The sequence below is a fragment of the Penicillium alfredii genome (assembly GCF_028826965.1).
Source record: "Penicillium alfredii strain IBT 34128 chromosome Unknown utg000004l_segment0_segment0, whole genome shotgun sequence".
Taxonomy (NCBI): domain Eukaryota; kingdom Fungi; phylum Ascomycota; class Eurotiomycetes; order Eurotiales; family Aspergillaceae; genus Penicillium; species Penicillium alfredii.
In genome coordinates this window covers 196,757-216,074 of record NW_026622701.1, presented here as the reverse complement: position 1 = coordinate 216,074, position 19,318 = coordinate 196,757, and the positions used below count along the sequence as shown (strand labels likewise).

At 49.7% G+C, this 19,318-nt stretch overlaps 5 protein-coding genes across 5 annotated transcripts; 2 read left to right on the top strand and 3 right to left on the bottom strand.

Moving 5' to 3' along the window:
• Positions 1 to 169: 169 nt before the first annotated feature.
• NUU61_001714 (uncharacterized protein) lies at positions 170 to 1,578 on the top strand (the record flags this gene model as incomplete). Its single annotated transcript, XM_056652296.1, has 2 exons — positions 170 to 364; positions 427 to 1,578. 2 exons carry the CDS (start codon positions 170 to 172, stop codon positions 1,576 to 1,578), a joined length of 1,347 nt encoding a protein of 448 aa, XP_056513363.1.
• A 1,291-nt stretch (positions 1,579 to 2,869) lies between these two features.
• On the top strand, positions 2,870 to 5,639 carry NUU61_001713 (potassium ion transporter; the record flags this gene model as incomplete). Its single annotated transcript, XM_056652295.1, has 4 exons — positions 2,870 to 2,884; positions 2,939 to 2,958; positions 3,013 to 4,759; positions 4,818 to 5,639. 4 exons carry the CDS (start codon positions 2,870 to 2,872, stop codon positions 5,637 to 5,639), a joined length of 2,604 nt encoding a protein of 867 aa, XP_056513362.1.
• Positions 5,640 to 5,853: 214 nt separating this feature from the next.
• On the bottom strand, positions 5,854 to 7,361 carry NUU61_001712 (cytochrome P450; the record flags this gene model as incomplete). Its single annotated transcript, XM_056652294.1, has 2 exons — positions 5,854 to 6,312; positions 6,351 to 7,361. The coding sequence occupies 2 exons, from the start codon at positions 7,359 to 7,361 to the stop codon at positions 5,854 to 5,856; spliced, it is 1,470 nt and encodes a 489-aa protein (XP_056513361.1).
• A 644-nt stretch (positions 7,362 to 8,005) lies between these two features.
• On the bottom strand, positions 8,006 to 9,180 carry NUU61_001711 (glycoside hydrolase family 16 protein; the record flags this gene model as incomplete). Its single annotated transcript, XM_056652293.1, has 2 exons — positions 8,006 to 8,804; positions 8,867 to 9,180. 2 exons carry the CDS (start codon positions 9,178 to 9,180, stop codon positions 8,006 to 8,008), a joined length of 1,113 nt encoding a protein of 370 aa, XP_056513360.1.
• A 732-nt stretch (positions 9,181 to 9,912) lies between these two features.
• Positions 9,913 to 12,387, bottom strand: NUU61_001710 (uncharacterized protein; the record flags this gene model as incomplete). Its single annotated transcript, XM_056652292.1, has 1 exon — positions 9,913 to 12,387. The coding sequence occupies one exon, from the start codon at positions 12,385 to 12,387 to the stop codon at positions 9,913 to 9,915; it is 2,475 nt and encodes an 824-aa protein (XP_056513359.1).
• Between the last annotated feature and the right edge of the window lie 6,931 nt (positions 12,388 to 19,318).

Genomic DNA, 19,318 nt, shown 5'->3' with positions numbered 1-19,318 from the left:
CTCCTGGTGGATCTGGCGGTTGTCCATACCGTTTGAGGTGTGTCGGAGCGACGGAGCCCCACCAACGTCGACGCCTTCAATCTTTGCTCTTTTTGCTCTATAAAGCCAGGTCCCTTTTCTTGTATTGGACTGCAATTGGCAATTCAATCTGCTTGAATATTCTCTCGACATGGCCAATTTCCCATCCAGACCTCTCCCCTCCGAGGAGGAACTGAAGCGGTTCTTTGTCGGCAAGGATGTGGGCGACGTGCCCAAGCCGTCTATCGTACTGGACTTGAATATCATCAAGAAGCACTGTACTACGATGCTTCAGACTACCAAGTCCCTGGAGGTTGGATTCAGAGCCCATGTCAAGACACACAAGGTATGTGCCGGGATTTCGGATTTCCTACAAAACTCCGAAATGGTTGGTTGACTTGTTCGCAGACAAGACAGCTTGCAAATCTGCAAGTGGGAGATGAAGGCGATGCCAACTTTGTGGCTTCAACGGTGCCTGAGATTGAGGCCCTGGTCCCTCTTCTCAAGGCCATTCAACAGGCCGGTCGTCGAATCAACATCCTCTATGGAATTCCTCTTGTTCCATCGCAGATACCTCGGCTCGCTGATCTAGCCCGAAAGCTGGGCAAAGACAGCATCTCCGTCATGATCGATCACCCCGATCAAGTGGAGCATCTGAAGCAATTCGCCCCTATCGCTTCATACCCTGCATGTGTCTTTGTGAAGGTCGATGCAGGATACCACCGGGCCGGATTGCCCCCGACTGCATTGAATAAAGATGGGATGCTGGAGAAACTTGCCGAGGCAGAGAAATCAGGCCATGCAAACCTCCTGGGTGTCTATTCCCACAACAGCCTCAGCTATGGCGGCGCAAGCCCCGCAGAAGCAATGACATACCTCACATCAGAGATCGCCAGCTGCCGAAAGGCATTGGAGCACAATTCAAGTCTTCTACCCCAGGACCGAAAGCTAGTCATTAGTGTCGGGGCCACGCCGCAGGTTGTATCGTCACAGAACCTTCTGCACGAAAGCCAAGGCTGTCCCGAGGCAGAAACTCTGAAAGCTCTGTTACGCGACTTGCACGAATCGACCAAAGTCGAACTGCATGCAGGTGTGTATCCTGTCCTAGATATGCAGCAGCTGTCCACCAACGCAGTGCTTCAGCGCGGCAAGGCCGAGGAGGAAATTGCCATCTCTGTTGTCGCAGAGGTTTGCAGTCTGTACAACGATGGTGAACGGTCCAAGCCTGAAGTGCTGGTTGCAGCTGGGACATTGGCGCTTGGTCGAGAGCCGTGTCCCAGCTATCGGGGATGGGGTGTTGTTAGTCCATGGCGACGTGACGAAAGCTCTGGTCTTCTGATTGTCGAGCGGATCAGTCAAGAGCACGGGATTGTTTCGTGGGAGATGGGCAAGGCACAAAACACTACAATCCCGCTCCAGGTCGGCCAGCCGGTCCGGATTTACCCCAACCATGCCTGCATCACTGGGGCATTGTATGGCTGGTATCTGATTGTGGATTCCAGTCAAGATCCGGATAGTGCGAGAATTGTCGATGTATGGATGAGAACAGCGGGATGGTAGGGAACCTTGGAAGGGGGAATGATTTGAGTATAACTACGATTACTCTTACTGTGTGTATACGGGTTTCTCCACATTAAAGGAAGTTGCCGCATTTTACGTTGCATCTTATCTCATGTTTCTGTTTATCCCGATTGGGAAAAGCTCAGCCATACCAGTACATGGCCAGCTTGATAGTCATGAAGGAGCGGTGAAATCGACCAGGGGGCCTTGTGCATCACCCTTATCAAAGTAGACATTTACCGACACATTGTACACCGATTACAGCAGTGCAATTGGATGTCGATAGCGCTTGATAGAAGCACATGTGTCGTCGGTACTAACATTACAGCATATCAAATGCATGTCCTGCAGCAAGCGTCTGCATTTCTTTCTCCTCGGGACCAGGGGATGGATCTATCAGCTGGCCGGATAGCGGTGTATGCATGGATAACCTCATATCTCGCATGTCTTGGCCATTCGGACGTGATTGGATATGTATTTTGTACTTGAATCCCTTGAGCATGCTATATGGGAGCACCGACGAGGAATGCCCTTTGCATCTGCTTCTTTGCCTCGGTTTGTTATGCCCGCGTCTGGGCAGAGATGTCGACATTCTTGTAGAGTAGTCCTTGTGGAATGCCCCTGCTACCATCGCGTTCAATTGAGCAACCCCAAGGGCGCCATTCCGGTTTATGCGCCTCGAAGCACTTCCTGTAGAGCTGCCCAGCCGGATCTCGGGGCCGTAATCATGAGGAATGCATTCTGGGCCAATCACACCATTGGCATTGCGATCGAGTCCAGCCTTAAGACCCCAGGAGTCTAGGGACGGGCCACCGCTTAGCCGGGAATGAAAGTGGACCTGTGACTCTTGAGCGTTTGATATCCAAGCTCATCTCGGGTGATTCGTGCAATGCACCGCCACTATGGACGTGCATGCAGGCGGGATCTGAATGTGGATCTCGAGTCTCGCCAAAGCTTGTTTGGAATTGCACCGTTGGCAGATACGTTCGGGGAGATGGAGGAAGAAACATGAATACGTAGAGATCAGAAGAAGATGTAAATAATACAGAGAAGTGCAAATTAAAAGCAAAACATAAAAAAATAAAAAACCGCACGGGGAAAATTGAAAAGAGAAAGAAAAAAAACGATCAGCACGTTTTTGGCAGCGGGTAAGTTACCGTTTGCGCCCGTTCCCCCCGGTCGCAGTGTATTTTTTCTTCGCTCGATCCACTTCTGCTTGGGAGCTTCTCTTGTCCCCAAATCCTTCAATTCTCTCCTTTTATCTATCTCGCCCATTCCTTGATTTCTCACCATGTCCCGGATCTCAGTATTAATTCTCGGCTCCATGCCACGCGGCTAGCCCTCGTGCTCCTTTGTGCAGGGTAGCGATCGACAGGATATGTATGTCACCCATGCGGTCGGTGCGTCCGGTGGCTAATCTTTATTATCATGCAGGACCGAAAAATTCCCCTCTTTCCAGGATTTCCCTGACCCGGCGACTCCGTCTGCTCAGGAGGTCTCCTGGGGACGGCGAAAGCCTCCAGCCAAGATGTTCTCGTCGTTTTGGCGCCAGGTCAAAGCCGCCAAGGCGCGCATTCCGCTGCTGAACCAGCTTCACCTGAATTTCATCTTCCTCCACTATACCTACATCATCTCCTGGGCTCTCGTCGGCTCCGTCATCGTTTATCCCGGCAACGACATTTCCTACATCGATGCCCTCTTCCAGGCGGCCGGCGCCGCCACCCAAAGTGGGCTGAACACCGTCGATCTCAACCAACTTCGGCTGTACCAACAGATTGTGCTGTACATCATTACAATTCTGTGTACCCCAATCTTCATCCACAGCGCGCTGGTGTTTATTAGATTATATTGGTTCGAGAAACGCTTTCAGCATGTGGTTCGCGACGCGCGAGCCTTGCGCCCCACGCGATCCCGCATGGAGACCATCAGCGAGGACAAGGAAAGCCAGGATCTCAATCGTGCAGAGCTTGGGGTGGGTGGCAGGCCGATTGTGGTGCTGCGGACCAATACCGGGGATGCTCGCGAAAATCGCATCACGGATCCGGCCAGTAAGGCCGCCGACCAGGGAAACTCGGAAAGCGAATCACCTGCCGGCCAAGAAACCAGTGGCCATTCCAGCTCGGAGGATGCGCCATCTGGCACCGAACGTCGATTCGGACTGGGTAGTTTGCGAGTGCCGACTCAGTTGAGTCCAGAGACCCACATCGCATTCTTGGAAAACCAGCGGAAGAGCAAAGGCGCACTGCGAATTCCCAGTCCGCGCGAGTACGATCGTGGTGGAGTGCCTGAGGATTTAGAGGAAGAAGGAAAAGAGGACGGCAATGAGCAGGCTCAACCGCCCAGTCCTCGTGCCAAACGCCAGGACTCCATGCACTCGGAAGAGCCCGACCAGCTTGGCCCCCTCGAAGGGCCCCATATCACCATTAACGAACCCGAAATTGCACGAACACGTACACGCGGAAACACCTTCCCTCGCCTGGATACACGGCCCACTGTCCGCGAAACCAAAGATGGCGCTGATACCACCCTCGGTCCGACAGCCACGAGGAATACTGTGCGGGGGTTCTTCCGGTCCCTAACCCAAGAGCGGGAACTTTCAACCCAGCCGTATCTCAGCTGGAATGCGACGGTGGCTCGCAATTCAAATTTCGTCGATCTGACCGAAGAACAGCGGGATGAACTGGGCGGTATTGAATACCGTGCCCTGAAGACCCTGGCGGTGGTGCTGATCTCTTACTATGTTGGGTTTCATGTCATTGGCATGATCAGCATGATTGGTTGGATCATGACGGTGCCTCGATGGGGCAACATCGTCAAAGAAGACGGCATTGGCCGGCCTTGGTGGGGGATATTCACCTCTGCCTCTGCCTTCAATGACCTGGGCTTCACGCTGACCCCAGACTCGATGAACTCTTTCCAGACGGCAGTGTTCCCGCTGCTGCTGCTGGCATTTTTGATCATTATCGGAAATACTGGGTTTCCTTGTATGCTACGGTTGATTATTTGGGTTCTGTCGAAATTTGCGCGCCAGGGCACTGCCCTATGGGAAGAGTTGAAGTTCTTACTGGATCATCCTCGTCGATGCTTTACCTTGTTGTTCCCTCGCAACGCTAGTTGGTGGCTGTTTGCGATTTTGGTGGTCATGAACGGAGTCGATGTTATATTCTTCATTATTTTGGACGTGAGTACTGTTTCTTTTCTTTTCTTGCTTTGCTATGATCAAGCTGACTCTGTTGTAGCTCAATGATCCCACCGTGACAGCACTGCCACCCGGCATTCGAGTTTTGGATGGGTTCTTCCAAGCGGCGGCCACACGAACTGCTGGTTTCGGAGTGGTCAGCCTGTCGGACCTCCATCCGGCCATCCAAGTTTCGTACTTGATCATGATGTACATCTCGGTGTTCCCGATCGCCATTTCCATGCGCCGGACAAACGTTTACGAAGAGAAGAGCCTTGGTATCTACAGTTATGGGGATGAAGACGACGAGGAGGACACCCAAACGGCACCCACCTATATCGGCGCTCACTTGCGACGCCAGCTGAGTTTTGATCTGTGGTATGTCTTCTTGGGGCTGTTTGTCATTGCCATTGCAGAGGGTAGCCGGCTAGAGGCGCAGAACGACTACTCCTTCCAGCTGTTCAATGTGTTGTTTGAAGTGGTGTCAGCCTACGGCACGGTGGGTCTTTCGTTTGGATACCCGGGGGTCAACACCTCGTTCTCAGGCCAGTTCAACGTGATCTCCAAGCTGGTGATTATCGCCATGCAGATTCGTGGCCGCCACCGTGGTCTACCGTACGCGCTGGATCGCGCCGTGCTTTTACCCTCGGATGCGTTGAACCGGCATGAGGCTGAGGAAGGGGAGCGTCGCATGCGCCGACGCACCTCGAATCTCAGTGGAGGTGGGTCTCTGGGTCGGTCGCAATCACGCACATTCTCGCAATCACGCACCGATGCTGCTCAGTCCTCGGGGCTGGATACCCAGGACTGGTATATGCCGCAGGCGTCGAATGGCAATCTCGTGCATCGGCAGTCGACGATTCGGTCGACGCGCGAACGATAACGGGATTGTTAAGTTTTAGTGATTTTTTTATCCTGTTTTATATAAAAGGTGTTGCTCTGCGCGTCGCCGTCCCCGTGGTTCTGGATAATTCGGAAATATACTGCCTCATCTAATCTGATGTGTATAAAAAAAAAGTGACATTCTATGACATTGTAGGAATTTACGGACCTTAACCCGCAAGATCTATAAAATCTAACTGTAAGTGATGGCTGACTTATTCAAACTTCAACCCAACCTTCACCCCATTCAAACTCCCATGCGTCAGCGCAATATCCTCGACAAACTCCTCGACCGGATCCCTATTCTCAACACTCGCAATCCGCTGTACCAGGCCACACAGACTATACCCGATCCAAAAGAGTGCCAGGTTCTGTCTGGGACAGTTCCTGGGACCGAGCCCAAACGGACTAAAGCCCTTGGGCAGCTCGAGGTTTTCCTCCCACCGCTCGGGGCGATAGAGATGCGCATCGGCCCCATACAGATCCTCGCAGCAATTCATGCACCAGAAATTCACGACGATCATCGTGTTGGGCAACAGGTAAATCGGCGACGAGCCCGTCGGACCACCGCCGCGCGGCAGCGTGAGACCCGTTTGCGAGGTGCGCGCCGTTTGGTCGAGGACTGGGTAGAGACGAAGCGTTTCGTTGATGACGGCTTGCAGGTACTCCAGAGACTGCAGTTTCGAGATGGTCAGGTCGGAGATAATGTGACCTTGTGCGCCGAGACCTTTTTGCGCAGCTTAGCCCAGACGTGTGGGTTCCGCGCGCAGGCGAACAGGATATGGCCGAGCAAGGTCCCCGGCGTGTCCTTGCCCGGCATGAACAGGCAGAACAGCATATCGACGAGCTCTTCCCGCGTCTTGGCTGCGCGCGCATACTCATAGACGAGAACGCGGTGCGTCTTTTCGCTATCGATGTCCTTGTTCTTCTCACGCTCCAGAGCCCGGTCAATCAACCGCGAGATGAACGTTCGCACAAACTGGCACGATTCCCAGTACGACTTATCCTGGATGAACCACGACCAGTGCCCCGCAAACAGGCGCTTGCCCGCGCCGAACATGGCATTCCCCAGCTCCTTCATGAATCTGCGCGGTTCCTCATCGTCCTCCGACAGCGCTCCGACAGACTCCCCGAAACAGAACTCCGACTGCGCATCCATGTTCATCTTATCAAAGATCTGCCGCACATCCACGGTGGACTCGTCCCGCGGCAGCATCCCCATCATGCGTTCAAAGTGCACCCCGAAACTGGCCGGGTCGTTGATCTGCGCCCACGTGAACATCGCCTTGGCCATGGCGCGGTGGTACGCCCATGCGCTGCCGTCCGTGTCGATGATCCCCAGGCCGGCCATGGGTTTCATGGCCCAGTTGCGTGCTGCGATGAAGTCGTTGTTGCCCTTTGTTGACATCATCGCCTGGTAGTTCTCGATGCTGGTGGTTTGGATGGCGCCTCGGCCGAAGAACGGGTTTTGGACTGTGTGCCCATACTTCTGGAAATTAGCTGGGTCGAGCTTCATGACCCGGTGCTCGACTCGCGCTTTCAGGTTCGTGATGATGCTGTCGATATTGAAGATCGGGTCCCAAGGCCGCAGCGTTGGCGGATGCTTGCACCCATAACGGTAGACGCCTATTTCATACCGGATCCGGGTGAAGAGTCGGCGGAGGAAATACTGTACAATGAAATATAGGAGAAGCACCACGCCTCCCCGGATTGTGAGCAGCATCGTGAGGGGGGGGGGGGCGCAAGTACAGTGACTGAAGCAAGACAGGGTCTCACTAGGGACAGGGGATAGTTCCCCAATAAATAATAAATATCGGTGAATTCACTTGGATTTGCGCCCCCAGATCGATCTTGCAATTTCTATCTTCCTGTCGGGGATATACCATACCTGACTCGAAGCAGAGTCAGGCTAATCCAGCAGGATCTACGCAGGTGGATAGTCGGGTCGGGGAATGTATGCGAACTACAAAAGAAGTGGGCTTTTCGCCCGAATTCACGAACTCGCTGACACAGTTTGCCGATCACAGGAATCTCTGTGCCCGAGGACAGCTGGTACAAGTGTTCATTCACAGACATTTGAGCTATCAGTGCATTCTGCGATATTCAGTAAGAACAAAGGAGCAAGCAAGCGACCTCCGAGTATAGTCGCATCCCTGTATACTATCGATCATCAGGGCCATGAACATAGCGGCCATCTAGTCATGTATCCATAACGCCAATCCACAATATTGAGCCAATCAAAGCAAGACAAAAAGAAATCAGGAGAGCCAACAGACATGTCCAAGCTAGATCAGTCCCTCACCGTCACAGCACCTCAACGTCATATAAGCGAAGTACCCATTATTCATCAACAAGAAAAGAAAAAGATCAAGTAGCCTGGTACACCTTGAAGCTCCTAAACTCCCAATAGGCCTCCTCAAAGGCATCGGGATTCTCAGCGACAAATTCGGGACAGGTCGCCGGGCAATTGTACATGTGATCATAGTACTGTGGCAAAGCGGCGAGCTCACCACACAGAGCGATATTGGCGATGATGCTCTGGTTGCGGAAGTGCGAGCCGATATCACACTTGGTGCTCGGGAAATCGGCCAGCGCCGTACCCCAAGACGAGGGATCCGGGATGCGGTCCTCGCTGGCAATATCGGCCGGGAGAGCGTCGCGCGGGAAGAACCACGCCCGCACACCCGCAGCGCGGAGCTCAAGCGCATAGACGCCGCCGCCATTGGCGTTCATGGCCTCGCCGTACGTGGTCGGATGGCCGATAACGCCGCAGCCGGCGTTGCCGTGCGTGGAGTTGTCGCACGACTGGAACACGGCCTCGCCCGTCAGCTTGCGCTTGACATCCATGTTGCAGCCGTCGGTCGAGTGCAGCGTGATTTCGTTGCCGTGGCTGCCGCCGTTGGTCGATTCCAGCACGTCGATCTCGCCGTTCTCCGGCCAGTTGTAGCCGTCTGTGAGCCAGAGCGCGGGCCAGGTACCGCACCCGTACGGCGTGTGCACGATGTCGAACATGAACAGGCCCGTGTCGTACGTTGCCTTGGACTCGATGCGCACGGAGTTGCGGCCCACGATTGCGTTGGGGGTTGATGCGTCCACGCGCAGTACCGCGGAGCTGTCGCTGGCGTGCGTCAGGTTGAAATCCTGTGCGGTTATCGAGTCGACGTAGCTGGTAGCAGTCAGTTTATGCACCAACCTGGACTCTATAGAAAGAGGAAAGAAAATACGTACACAACAAACCCGTGGGTAGGATCCTCGGCAGAAAAATAATCAAACTTATCAAAGAAAGACTTCCCCTGATACGTATCGACCAGCCGGTAGTTCAGCGGCGTATAGTCCGGGTACCGGTTGACCTTGACGCCGACAACAGCGCCGATGACAACAGCGATGACAGCTGCCGCCGTGACTGCCGCCGCAAAAATCAGCTTCTTGCGCAGCGACCACCCGCTCGGCTGTCTCTCAGGCGAGACATCGTGACTGGCGCTGTCGCTCGTCGTGGCAGGGTCCTTGGAGAATTTTGTTGAACGGAACCGGCTTAGGTCCATGATGGAAGGGTTAGAAATCAACGAGTGACTGGGATGGGAATAACGAGTGTGGCGGTGGTGATGGAGGAATATAGATCGCGTCGAATCAAGGGATGAACTGGAGTGAGTTATGCTGGGCACGGGGCGAGCTGTCAGTTGAACAACCATCGTCATGGCTACAACTAGAATTGGTCATTCTGGGAATGGTTCAATCTCAGTTCTATGGAATTGGCAGCATGCCCCACGGGACTGTCATCTCTCCCGCGACGATCTTGGAAGACCCTGACACTTTACTATGGACCCGGGCTGTAGGGCATAGTCTATCCATGGATGCAACTACGTAGTAAATTAGAGGCTAAATCTTATAACAATTCAACTTGGACTAAAACCACATCTACTAGTCCTTAATAGCTCTTGACCTATATTTATTTCGCTACTACAGCTTAAACAGTAATAGCAAGCTTGTAGCAGACTATGAGCAAGGTAAATCTGTTCAGCTGTACAAGAAGTAAACACGACGTATTGCTATTCAACATGAATGGGTATCTCTAACATAAAGCACACTCCAATCATAGCATCCGATCTTGAGGCGTAGAAGACAAAGACTTCGCATTGCCATAGAACCTGATCCTATAATCGCAGAGTGCTAGTCCAACTATGGACCAAAAGAAGGACAAATATTTTCGTCTGTCGCCCCAAGCGTGAGTGCACACCGTAAAATCGTAAATTGGTCATCATAATGCAATCAAGCTATCACAATTGCCGGAGCAGACTCCCCTCCGCGAAAGGATTGTCCGGCGACATATCCAGCATGGGCCGCGTTGCGCTGCGGTCGCCCGTGGCCACTCCGTGCCCTGTGTACGTTCTGCATTGACTGCTAGATACCCGAGAGGAGCATGCCAGTAGACTATTCGGGATAAATGGGTTGTTTGGCGAGCTGGGGGTGGAAGTGGAGGCTTTTTGCGACTGCGACGCGTGGCGCACGCTGTTGTGCATGCTGCGGACGGTGTTGGACCGCGACCGAGCCTGGGGCGGTATATCGGCGGCTGGACGTCGCCAGGCAGTCGCTGGTGGAATGGCCATTGATTCCGGCATAAGGTCGGGGCCCGTGGCGGCATCAATGAGAGGCATGCCAGGCTCGACGGTGACGCCTCGGCCCTTACGCGTGTGTTGCGGTGGCTCATGGAAGACGGGCGTCAAATCAACGAGAGGCTTGTTTTTCTGGTGGATAGACGAGGCACGGCTGAGGAATCCCTCGGGGGCATATGTCATCATGTTGCTTCGGCTGTTCTGGGAGCCCGAAGGTTGGGGAATCGAGTGCATTGAGGGGGAGTCCAGTAGGCCATGCGTTGCGAAGGGGTCCTGCTTGGCTTGCTTTTCTTTCTCCTCGCGCTCGCGCATAGCGTGTTGACGCTGGGTATAGGTTCGACCTAGAAGTCCTGTAGGAGCAAATGTGGCTGCCTCCACTTCTTCGGGCGAGACCCCCTGCACCAAAGTCCCTTTCTCCACGCTCTGCTCGGCGATGCTCGTGTCGATTGCCAACGTCCTGGGGAACGAATTAGGTGGAGGTGCATGTTCACGTAAGGTCTTCTTTCGTGTGAAGAGGTCCTTGGTGCTTGTGGGCCGCTGCTGGTCCATGGACCCTCGTACAGGCATCAGGGTTTCCGCGTCGCCCGTTTTCCAGTCTGACTTTGCCACTTCATTCGACCTTTTTCTCGGCCGACAGATGCTTCTGTGAGTTAGAGACCGCTTGGGCAGCGAGGCCTCTGTCTCCGTCTTCTGCAGCGCTCCTAGCTTGTTGACCAAATACCAGCTTCGCCACTTCTGAGCCACGCGGTACCAGTTATCCGCGATAGATTTGTCGTTGGTGGTAAAGAAGTGCACAAAATTCTCGGTGGAAAGAAACATGGAGGATTTCTGTTGGCTTTTAATCGCAAAACAGATTTTCTTGGGCGGCTTGATGTCTTTGGCCATGACCCGCGCGCTGGGCGAGTAGATGTCAAAGTCGGACAAATGACAGATATTGGTCTGATCCTTGCCATTTTCCTTTTTGGAGATCGTCACTTGCCCATCGGCGCGCAGCGTCACAAAACGCTTATCCCACTTGCCGGGGCGCTGGGAGTAGTAGAGATGAACAGTGGCTTCAGCAGGCTGCTCGCTCGGAACGTGCTGCGCATCGAGTTGTTCCAGAGCGTCTATGCTGGATGGGGGAATAACAACCAAATGGTTATCGCTGTCCTGGCTCCAGGAGTTCATGACATCCCGAACATACTCATAGCGGCGCAGCGACCGTTGCAAGCCAAGTTTTCGGAAGGACTCCAGTAAAATAAACTTCTCGGGGTCAATGTCCTTGGAGAGGTGTTCCGTAGCAGCCAGCAACAAATCTTGGACCTGCGTTGATGGTGTAACAGGAAGTTCCACCGAGGTCTCTCCATGCTGCACAACGACTCGCCGCTCTCCAGCGTTGACAGCGGAAACGGGCGCATCAATGCCGGGTACGATGCCACCTCCACCGACTTCGATGTACTTGGGGGTGGTGTGTTGCATGGAGCTTTCTTTGGTTCGTGGGAGTTTGAGGTTTTGTAGGAAGGACTTGCGATTGGCCTCATTGGCGGAGGCCTGAGTCTCGTTGGTGTCGACTCGGCGACGCCCCTCCTGTCTTGTCTCGTACTGCGACACATTCTCTGAAGTGTTGGACCGCCCGGGAATTGATCGAGATGGCTGGGACTCTCCGGTCAATTGTTCCGCTGCATGTCGCCGGTGTCTCTCCCTCTCCTGCTCTCCCTGCGCCATCCCTGTTGGGTTCATTCCCAGGAGTTCAAACTGCTCCACCAACCCTTGATCTTGGTATCTGTCCTGGGGAATCTGTCGTGCTGGACCTGGCAACTGAGGTGTTGACATTGATCGCGTAGGATTCGTTTTCGAGGACATGGGAGGAACTGTTGAGGAAGTGCTATTGGCAGAGGGCCGATTGCGCCGGTACCGAGACATGCTTCTCGCGATCGAGGGCTTTGGTTGATTCAAATCATTACCCGCGCCCACTGGCGCGGGCGAGGCATTCAACCCATCCCTGTCTTCGGCATCGCGGGGCGGGCTGAAGGCATTCCGCACCGACTGATAGCGGGAGAACTTGATGGGTGCTGCCTGCACTGCAACATCCACATTGTGTTTGCCCATTTTCTGGAAGAGTTCTTGGTCGCTGGGGAGCGGCCCCTGATTGAGGCGCATCGGTTTCAGGATCTGTGTCAGTTCTTATCGCCCCGCAACTAGCGCATTCTCTGTCGCAAGGCTGTAATTATCCAGGTGTCACTCGATTGCAGGAAGGTGTGCGACTGCCAGAAACTCTGGTAGAGAGGGTTCAAAGACTGATCCAAACTAGCGGTGGCAGTGTGGGACAAGGGTGCGAAGGGGAGAAAAAAAAAAAGGGCAAAGGTGGGATTGGGGCTGCCAAGGTGTGAGAGGCTTGGGGTTAATCGCAATACCCTTGGCTCTCATTCTAGTCAAACCGCCCGATTCCTAATAGCGCGTTTTCTCGAGGGGCGCGTGTACGTGAGTGATGCTGGAGAAAATATATACTTCCAAAGTCAGACCAATTCTTTTCAAGACGTGCGACCAAGGTGAAAGATATATTGCATCAAAGGAGCAAGAGGGAGAAGAGCGTGGTTCGTGGGGAACCTATTTCCGGGATCGACAGAAACTATTAGCATGCGCCTCTGCAGCTCTCTCTCGCCTTAACCCGATCCGACACTCTTTGCTCAACAGAGTAGACCAACTCGACATCGATGTTCTGGCCGAGATCCACTGAGTGGAGATCTCCCGTTCTTTTTCTCAACTCGGGCCAGCAATGGGAATAGTCCCAGTGACAATCCTCGAAGCTTTGTATAGAGTCCAAGTTTACCGCTAATCGTTAAGGTCTAAAAAATAGCTCTTAATTATAGATCTTATCTTTTATTACCTTTAGTAGCTATTAAAGAGGGTTTTAGTTATTAGTCCCTATTCTCTATCTAAATTTTAGGAATATAGTCAAGTTGGCCTTAAAAGTCTAGTATCTAGACCTTATCCTATAACTAGTTAGGGGTAAAAAGAACGTTAAGCTATATTTAGATCGTAGCTTCTATATTTTATATAGGAAGGACCTCTAGGGTTTATATTGGTCTTTTCACTTACTAACGCTGTTTAGTATTATGTGTAGTATTAGTTGACACGGTGAACGGGGCGCCGGAAACGGCGCCTATTGCACCGCTGCTCTGCCACCTCCGACCGCCTGCCGGGTTCCGTATCCCCCTTCCTGTTTAGGTATGGCACCCTTCTCTTTGTCTCCGGTTCGGTTTACCGCCCTATAAATCTGCCATCCTATCTATAAAATATATATCGTCCTCTCTAGACTTCCGCAAAACCCAACTTTCGACCTAATCTTGGCATTGCCAAGAACCCAATAACCCATTTTCGACCTAAATCTATACATAAGTATGTATAAATAGGCCTAATTAGGAAGGTCTTGGCGCTTTTATGTATAATTATACAATAAACTTTATTGTTGGGTTCTTGGCATTGGGTTTTGGGTCGAGATCTTCGACCCAAGTTGGGTTATGCGGAAGTCTAGTCCTCTCCTCTTTATTGATATATTTTCTCTTCTCTTCCCTTTTCTCCTCTTTTCTTTCTTAGGCCTACTTATCGGTTACGTATTATCTTTTAACCTAATATACTACCTTTTTTATTCGCCGGAGGTAACCGCTTTATCTAACCCTTTATATTTATATTAACCCGCGTTAGCTATAATATTATCTAGTTAACTAAAAACAGAAATACTACGCCGATCTAGCCCTCTACTATATTATATTATATACTAGTACTATTTTCCCCCTAAAGAAGCCACAATATATCCTATTATAGAGCTATCTCTATTATCTTCCTACAAAGGGTCTACAGAGATAGTGAGATATGAAGCTATTCCTAACTAACGGAAGGGGCATTGATAGGGGCACTACAGGATTTTCGCTATTGGCACTACATTTTCTTATGTAATATGGATTTTGGCTTATATAATCTTTTTTTTTCATCTACTTTCATCACTATAGCAACCATATACTTTATATACTCTATCTTCTGCTTCATCACTTTTTCTGCTCTACTATTACCCTGCTAGTTTGATATGCAGCGAATCTACGCTAGTAGGGCTACCCTAGAGGCCCCGCTTGGTATATACACTAATTATTGGACGAGTACTATGGGGTTACTATGCAAGTATCGAATTGCTGATTTGCTCGCAAAAAAGAAGCAATCCTATTGGCTGATATTCATCCATTCTAGCGAATTAGGGTTGAAGATTCATCTGATATCGCCTGGCAGCCACTGCTAAATCCCCGAATTCTGCCTGCTGCTTTCCCAAAAAGGCAATCTACGCAGATGTCAGATAGGAGCGAGGGGGCTAGACCAATCAAGAAAAGGAAGGCGCCCCCAAAGTGTTCGAATTGCGGCGAAATTGGGCATACATGTCGAAGTTGCCCTATTGCCAAATAGGGTAATCTGTTTTTAGTGGTTAGGATGAGAGGATCATGTGATTAGAAAAGAGATTAAAAAAAATATATTACATAAGCGTTTTGGGGTGCCCCTATCAATACCCTTGTTTAGGCCCCGGTCGATTAAGCGAGTCGACGGGGGCCTAAAAATAAGCTCAAATTTTGGGCCCCTTGACTGGGTGCCCGGCACTGAGATATGCGTGATACTATAGTCGAGAAGAAATTTCAGTTTCTGAACACACCAAAGACGACAATTCCCATTTTCAATGGAAGGTAAATAGTAGACTTTACATGTCGAACAGCAATGCCAAAAAGCATGTAAGTTGTCGTCTCCATGGGCGTTGTGGCCGGCGACGCCCACGAATCCTCCGCCCTACAATGAGGTCGGTTTAAGCGATTTGAGCTTACACTAGTCCGTAACAGAAAAAGAGTGTGTAATATTGTTGGTCCATATATGTTTGCGCTATACTACATTGGGCTAGACTCGCGGCAAACCGCGCTACATCCGAAGTGTAAACCGCGTTATACCCCAAATCGCCAGACAAACCAACACCTAAAGCGCCAGCCAAACCGCCACTTAAAGCGCCAGCCGGTACATCAACCAATGAATGCATAGATAAAGCTTTGCTTTAGAGCCATAGATAAAAATGATTTCAAGTACGTGGATACAGCGCTCTTTTCTGCAACTTATATCGGCGGCCCCCTCATGGGTAGGGGTCCAGGGGGCGCCGAGCCCCCTGGTAATCAAATCTGGCAATCCGCTCAGCTGAAACGATTCCTGTCGGGCAAACCAATCCTGCCGGGCAAGCCAATCCTATCTTGTACCTCAACCCCTCAGAATGGATCATATTTTACCTAGGTATATTCCCAGGTTCATGATCAGAGTAAAAGCAGACCGTCTATATTGTCTTTTCTCTCTTGATGAGCAACTCATCAAGCATCCATCATTCAATCTTTGAAGTGTCAATCAATCTTCTCTCTGGTCCGTCAGGTTTGTGGCTTGTCATTACGCCTCCTACGGGCCACGATCCCTCGGTCTTGCCACCGATTGCGGTCTCTCCAATCAATTCCTCTTCGTGCCTCCAGGCCCTATACCTTGCTGCCTTGCCCCCGCTCTGGTCCATCGATTCCACCATTATCTCCCACAATCAAGGCTACAATGTCCCCGAAAAAGGATAGTCAGACCCTGGGTTTCCTGGTCATGTTGAAACTTGGATATCTCTGCTTGGTCTTGGCAAACTGTGTCTACGCTGGTCCTATTCCCGACTTGCCTCCAGCATTGGGCCCCTCTTCATCCAGCCCCTTCAAATCCATCCTACAAAGAGCAAAGAGATCTCCCGCCCAGGGGAAGACCTGTTCAGATATCCGAGTGGCTGGATGGCATATAGGCAGTCATCCAAATGGCAAGCAGATTTATGGATTTGGCACTAGCAAAAATGGCTTGCCATGTGGAATAGTCTCACTTGGCCCAAGATTGGGCGGAGGGTCCGACGGTGATATATTCGAAGCCTCAATATTGACATTCAAAGCGCCACGCCGAGTAGGCACGGATCTTGAAAACCCAAAGTGGGAGGGAAGGCGACTTCGAGATGACACATTCCGGGGTGGGGTGGTTGCAAAAACTGCAAAGGGCAGTTTAGCGTTCGATAGTGTGCGTGTGATGGAAAAGCTACAAACGCCGAAAGGGACTAAAAGTATTATACCTGAAGTGTATAAGGCTTTTCAGTATTCACTTAAGAACTTTCACACAAAAAAGATGGACTTCCATTCTCTCGTCATTATGGAAAGGTTGGAGGAGTCTTTATTGACTCTGGTTCATAGTCCTGCCCCTCTGGAGTTTGACCCCCTTATTATGTTCCAACAATGGACAGATGGGTTGTCTTATGCTCACAAACTTGGGATTGCTCAGCGGGATGCTGCTGAAAGGAATCTGATGAGGACCGATAAGACAAACGATTGGAGAATCATCGATTGGGATAAGGCAGTTGACTTTACAGAAAGACCAGGTAAGGCCGAACTCAGCTGAACTAGAAATCCCCAAACTCACCTCGACAACCTTCTAGACCGGGAATGTGAAAAGCAGGAAGCCTTCGCAGATGATGTTTCCAATATTGGGAAAGCCCTTCTTAGGCTGGCGTTACCACCTGAGTCAAGAATGTTATTCATACCCCCTGAGGATTTCAGAGAGCAGAATTCAGCTACTATGAGAAAGCGTTTACAAGTTGCATACGACTTCACGAAACATGAGTACTTTCTCAGAATTCTCCAACGAAGCCTTTGTGAAGAACCGATGACGATGCAAGAACTGAACTCTGCGCTTCACAAAATGCCAGGGAACAAATTTCCTATGCTCAAGACTCTGAATCCACCGGGTTGTGATTCACCCCAACTGGCTTCAATCCGGGGTTGCAAAAATGGAGCTATATCTTATAAATGAGAATATAGAAAGAGATCTGTAAGTTGATATTTGGGCATCAACCCCACAGTTCTCCTTTCCCCAGAGATCGCTAACAGATTTATTCGACAAAGAAAAATCAACAGGCTTGGGCGGATAATCATTGAGTATGAGAAGTTGGCTAAATCAGCTTATCAGCTACGAAAATAGAGACGTCAATAAATTATGTCTTCAGGCCTAACTAGAAGCCGTTGGTTTCCTTGGGAAATTCGAGAGATAGTATTCATGGATAAAGTAGAGGTCTTTCCTTGATCTACTGATCCAAAATATTCAACCATATCTTGAGCAAGGGACTAGGCTGCATAAAGCTGTATCTCTTGCCTAAAACATACTTTTGAAAGGAGAATGTGATCGAGGTGTAAGGTCACTTCTTGAAAGACCAGTCAGATCCACAGGTTCCTGATGGATTGTCTAGAATCACTACGCCGCTGTCGCGTCCGACCAAGTTTCTTCCCGTCCAACAAATGTTCTGGGCTGCCAAGGGACTCAATCCCAGGTTGATTTCAGCGCTGATACATGCGCTTTCAGGCCATTTTTGGAGCAGACCTTGGGGGCGAACAATCCACACCCAGCCCAACAACTCATATGTACAGTTCATAGGACCATTTTATAAATTTAGTTTGTCGCATCCTCGTCAATTTTAAATTACTATTGCGGTCAACACCCACAAGATTTCTCCACTTCCTACAGATTACGGGTATTTCCACTACCCGATACTTAATTGGTATAAAATCCCGCTTTCTAGGGATTCAATAACGTAAAATGCATTCTCCGACTATGCCAATAGCCAATCGAGTGTATTTATATCGTGTGCGCTTCACTCAACGCTTCCTTCCAGGTTCTCTACTGATTTTAGTTGGGGTAATCTCGCGTTTCTTGGAAGACTATTTCCCACTATATAACTAAACTCCAAGGGATGTAAGTCATTCTTGGATATATCGGTTCCCAAATTAAGTTCTCCAAGAAGCTTCTGATATATGGTCCTAGTGATATGCTATATACAATGGCCCCCGGAGCCTCAAAGAAAAGTGAGCCAACAAGTTTATACGATGCTACACATGATGCCTAAGTCATAATTCGATTAGTTGACACCCAGAATATTGAGTTCCTGACACTATATCGTTGAATAGCCGGTGGAGAAAGAAAAACCGAAGTGAAATTACTAAGGGAGCAAGATTGTATATAAACCTTCAAAGACAATTTGATGTATATATTAACTTACTATAATCATAGTCGGAGACACCACCTATTTCAAAGAAACGATTGAAAAAGAGCTACATACCAAGACAGACACACTGCAATCTCTAGTTCTGTAAGATCTTCTGCCTCTTTATAATATGAATAATGTTTGACAATACAAAGTGATTTCTCCGATACGTTGAACGAAGCCAGAAAGTTTATAGGCGACGGAGATTTTGTCTCAGGTCTAGGCCTAGATCTCAGAGCACCTCATCTCCACTCGTATCATTCGGCATTTCATGGTTCGAAATATGATCGCATTTTAGGTAAGTCCTTCAAAGACATCTTCAGATTTAATCACTGATCAGTCCGAGATATCTGATATAGTGCTGGTAGTTCTAACCAGACAACACTTCAGCACCGGAAACAAGATATTGGTTCTAAAGCGCAGCTGTAATCCTTTGAACGCAGACCGAACCTTGTGTACTATTAGACTTCCGCACGACCCTATATAACCCGGACCCAACCTGGGCTGGGTTGGGTTTTGGGTCGAAGACTCTGACACAATATTAGGTCCGGGGCCCTAACTTAGGTTACAAATATAATATATATACTAAGGCCCATGACTATATAAATTATATATTTTTTATCTATAATATTAAGTATTTCTTTTATAAATAAATTAAATCGATCTTAAGATAAACCACTAATTAGCTACGATAATAAGTATATCCTATTTATCTTCTAGTATATTAATTATTAGTTTAAAGATATTAAGAAGTCTATCGCTCGAAAAGAAAGTAGTATATAATATATCTTTATTTTTTATTTATATTTTCGTTTACCCCTTTTATTTTCTTTATTTATACCGTTTCTAGGTTTTATATATAATTTAGAATATAGATTTTTTATATATATTCAATAAAAAATCACTATAAATATTATAAATATAGAGATATAAGGTTATATAGAGTTGATCCGTGGATAATAAAAGTATTATTAGTAA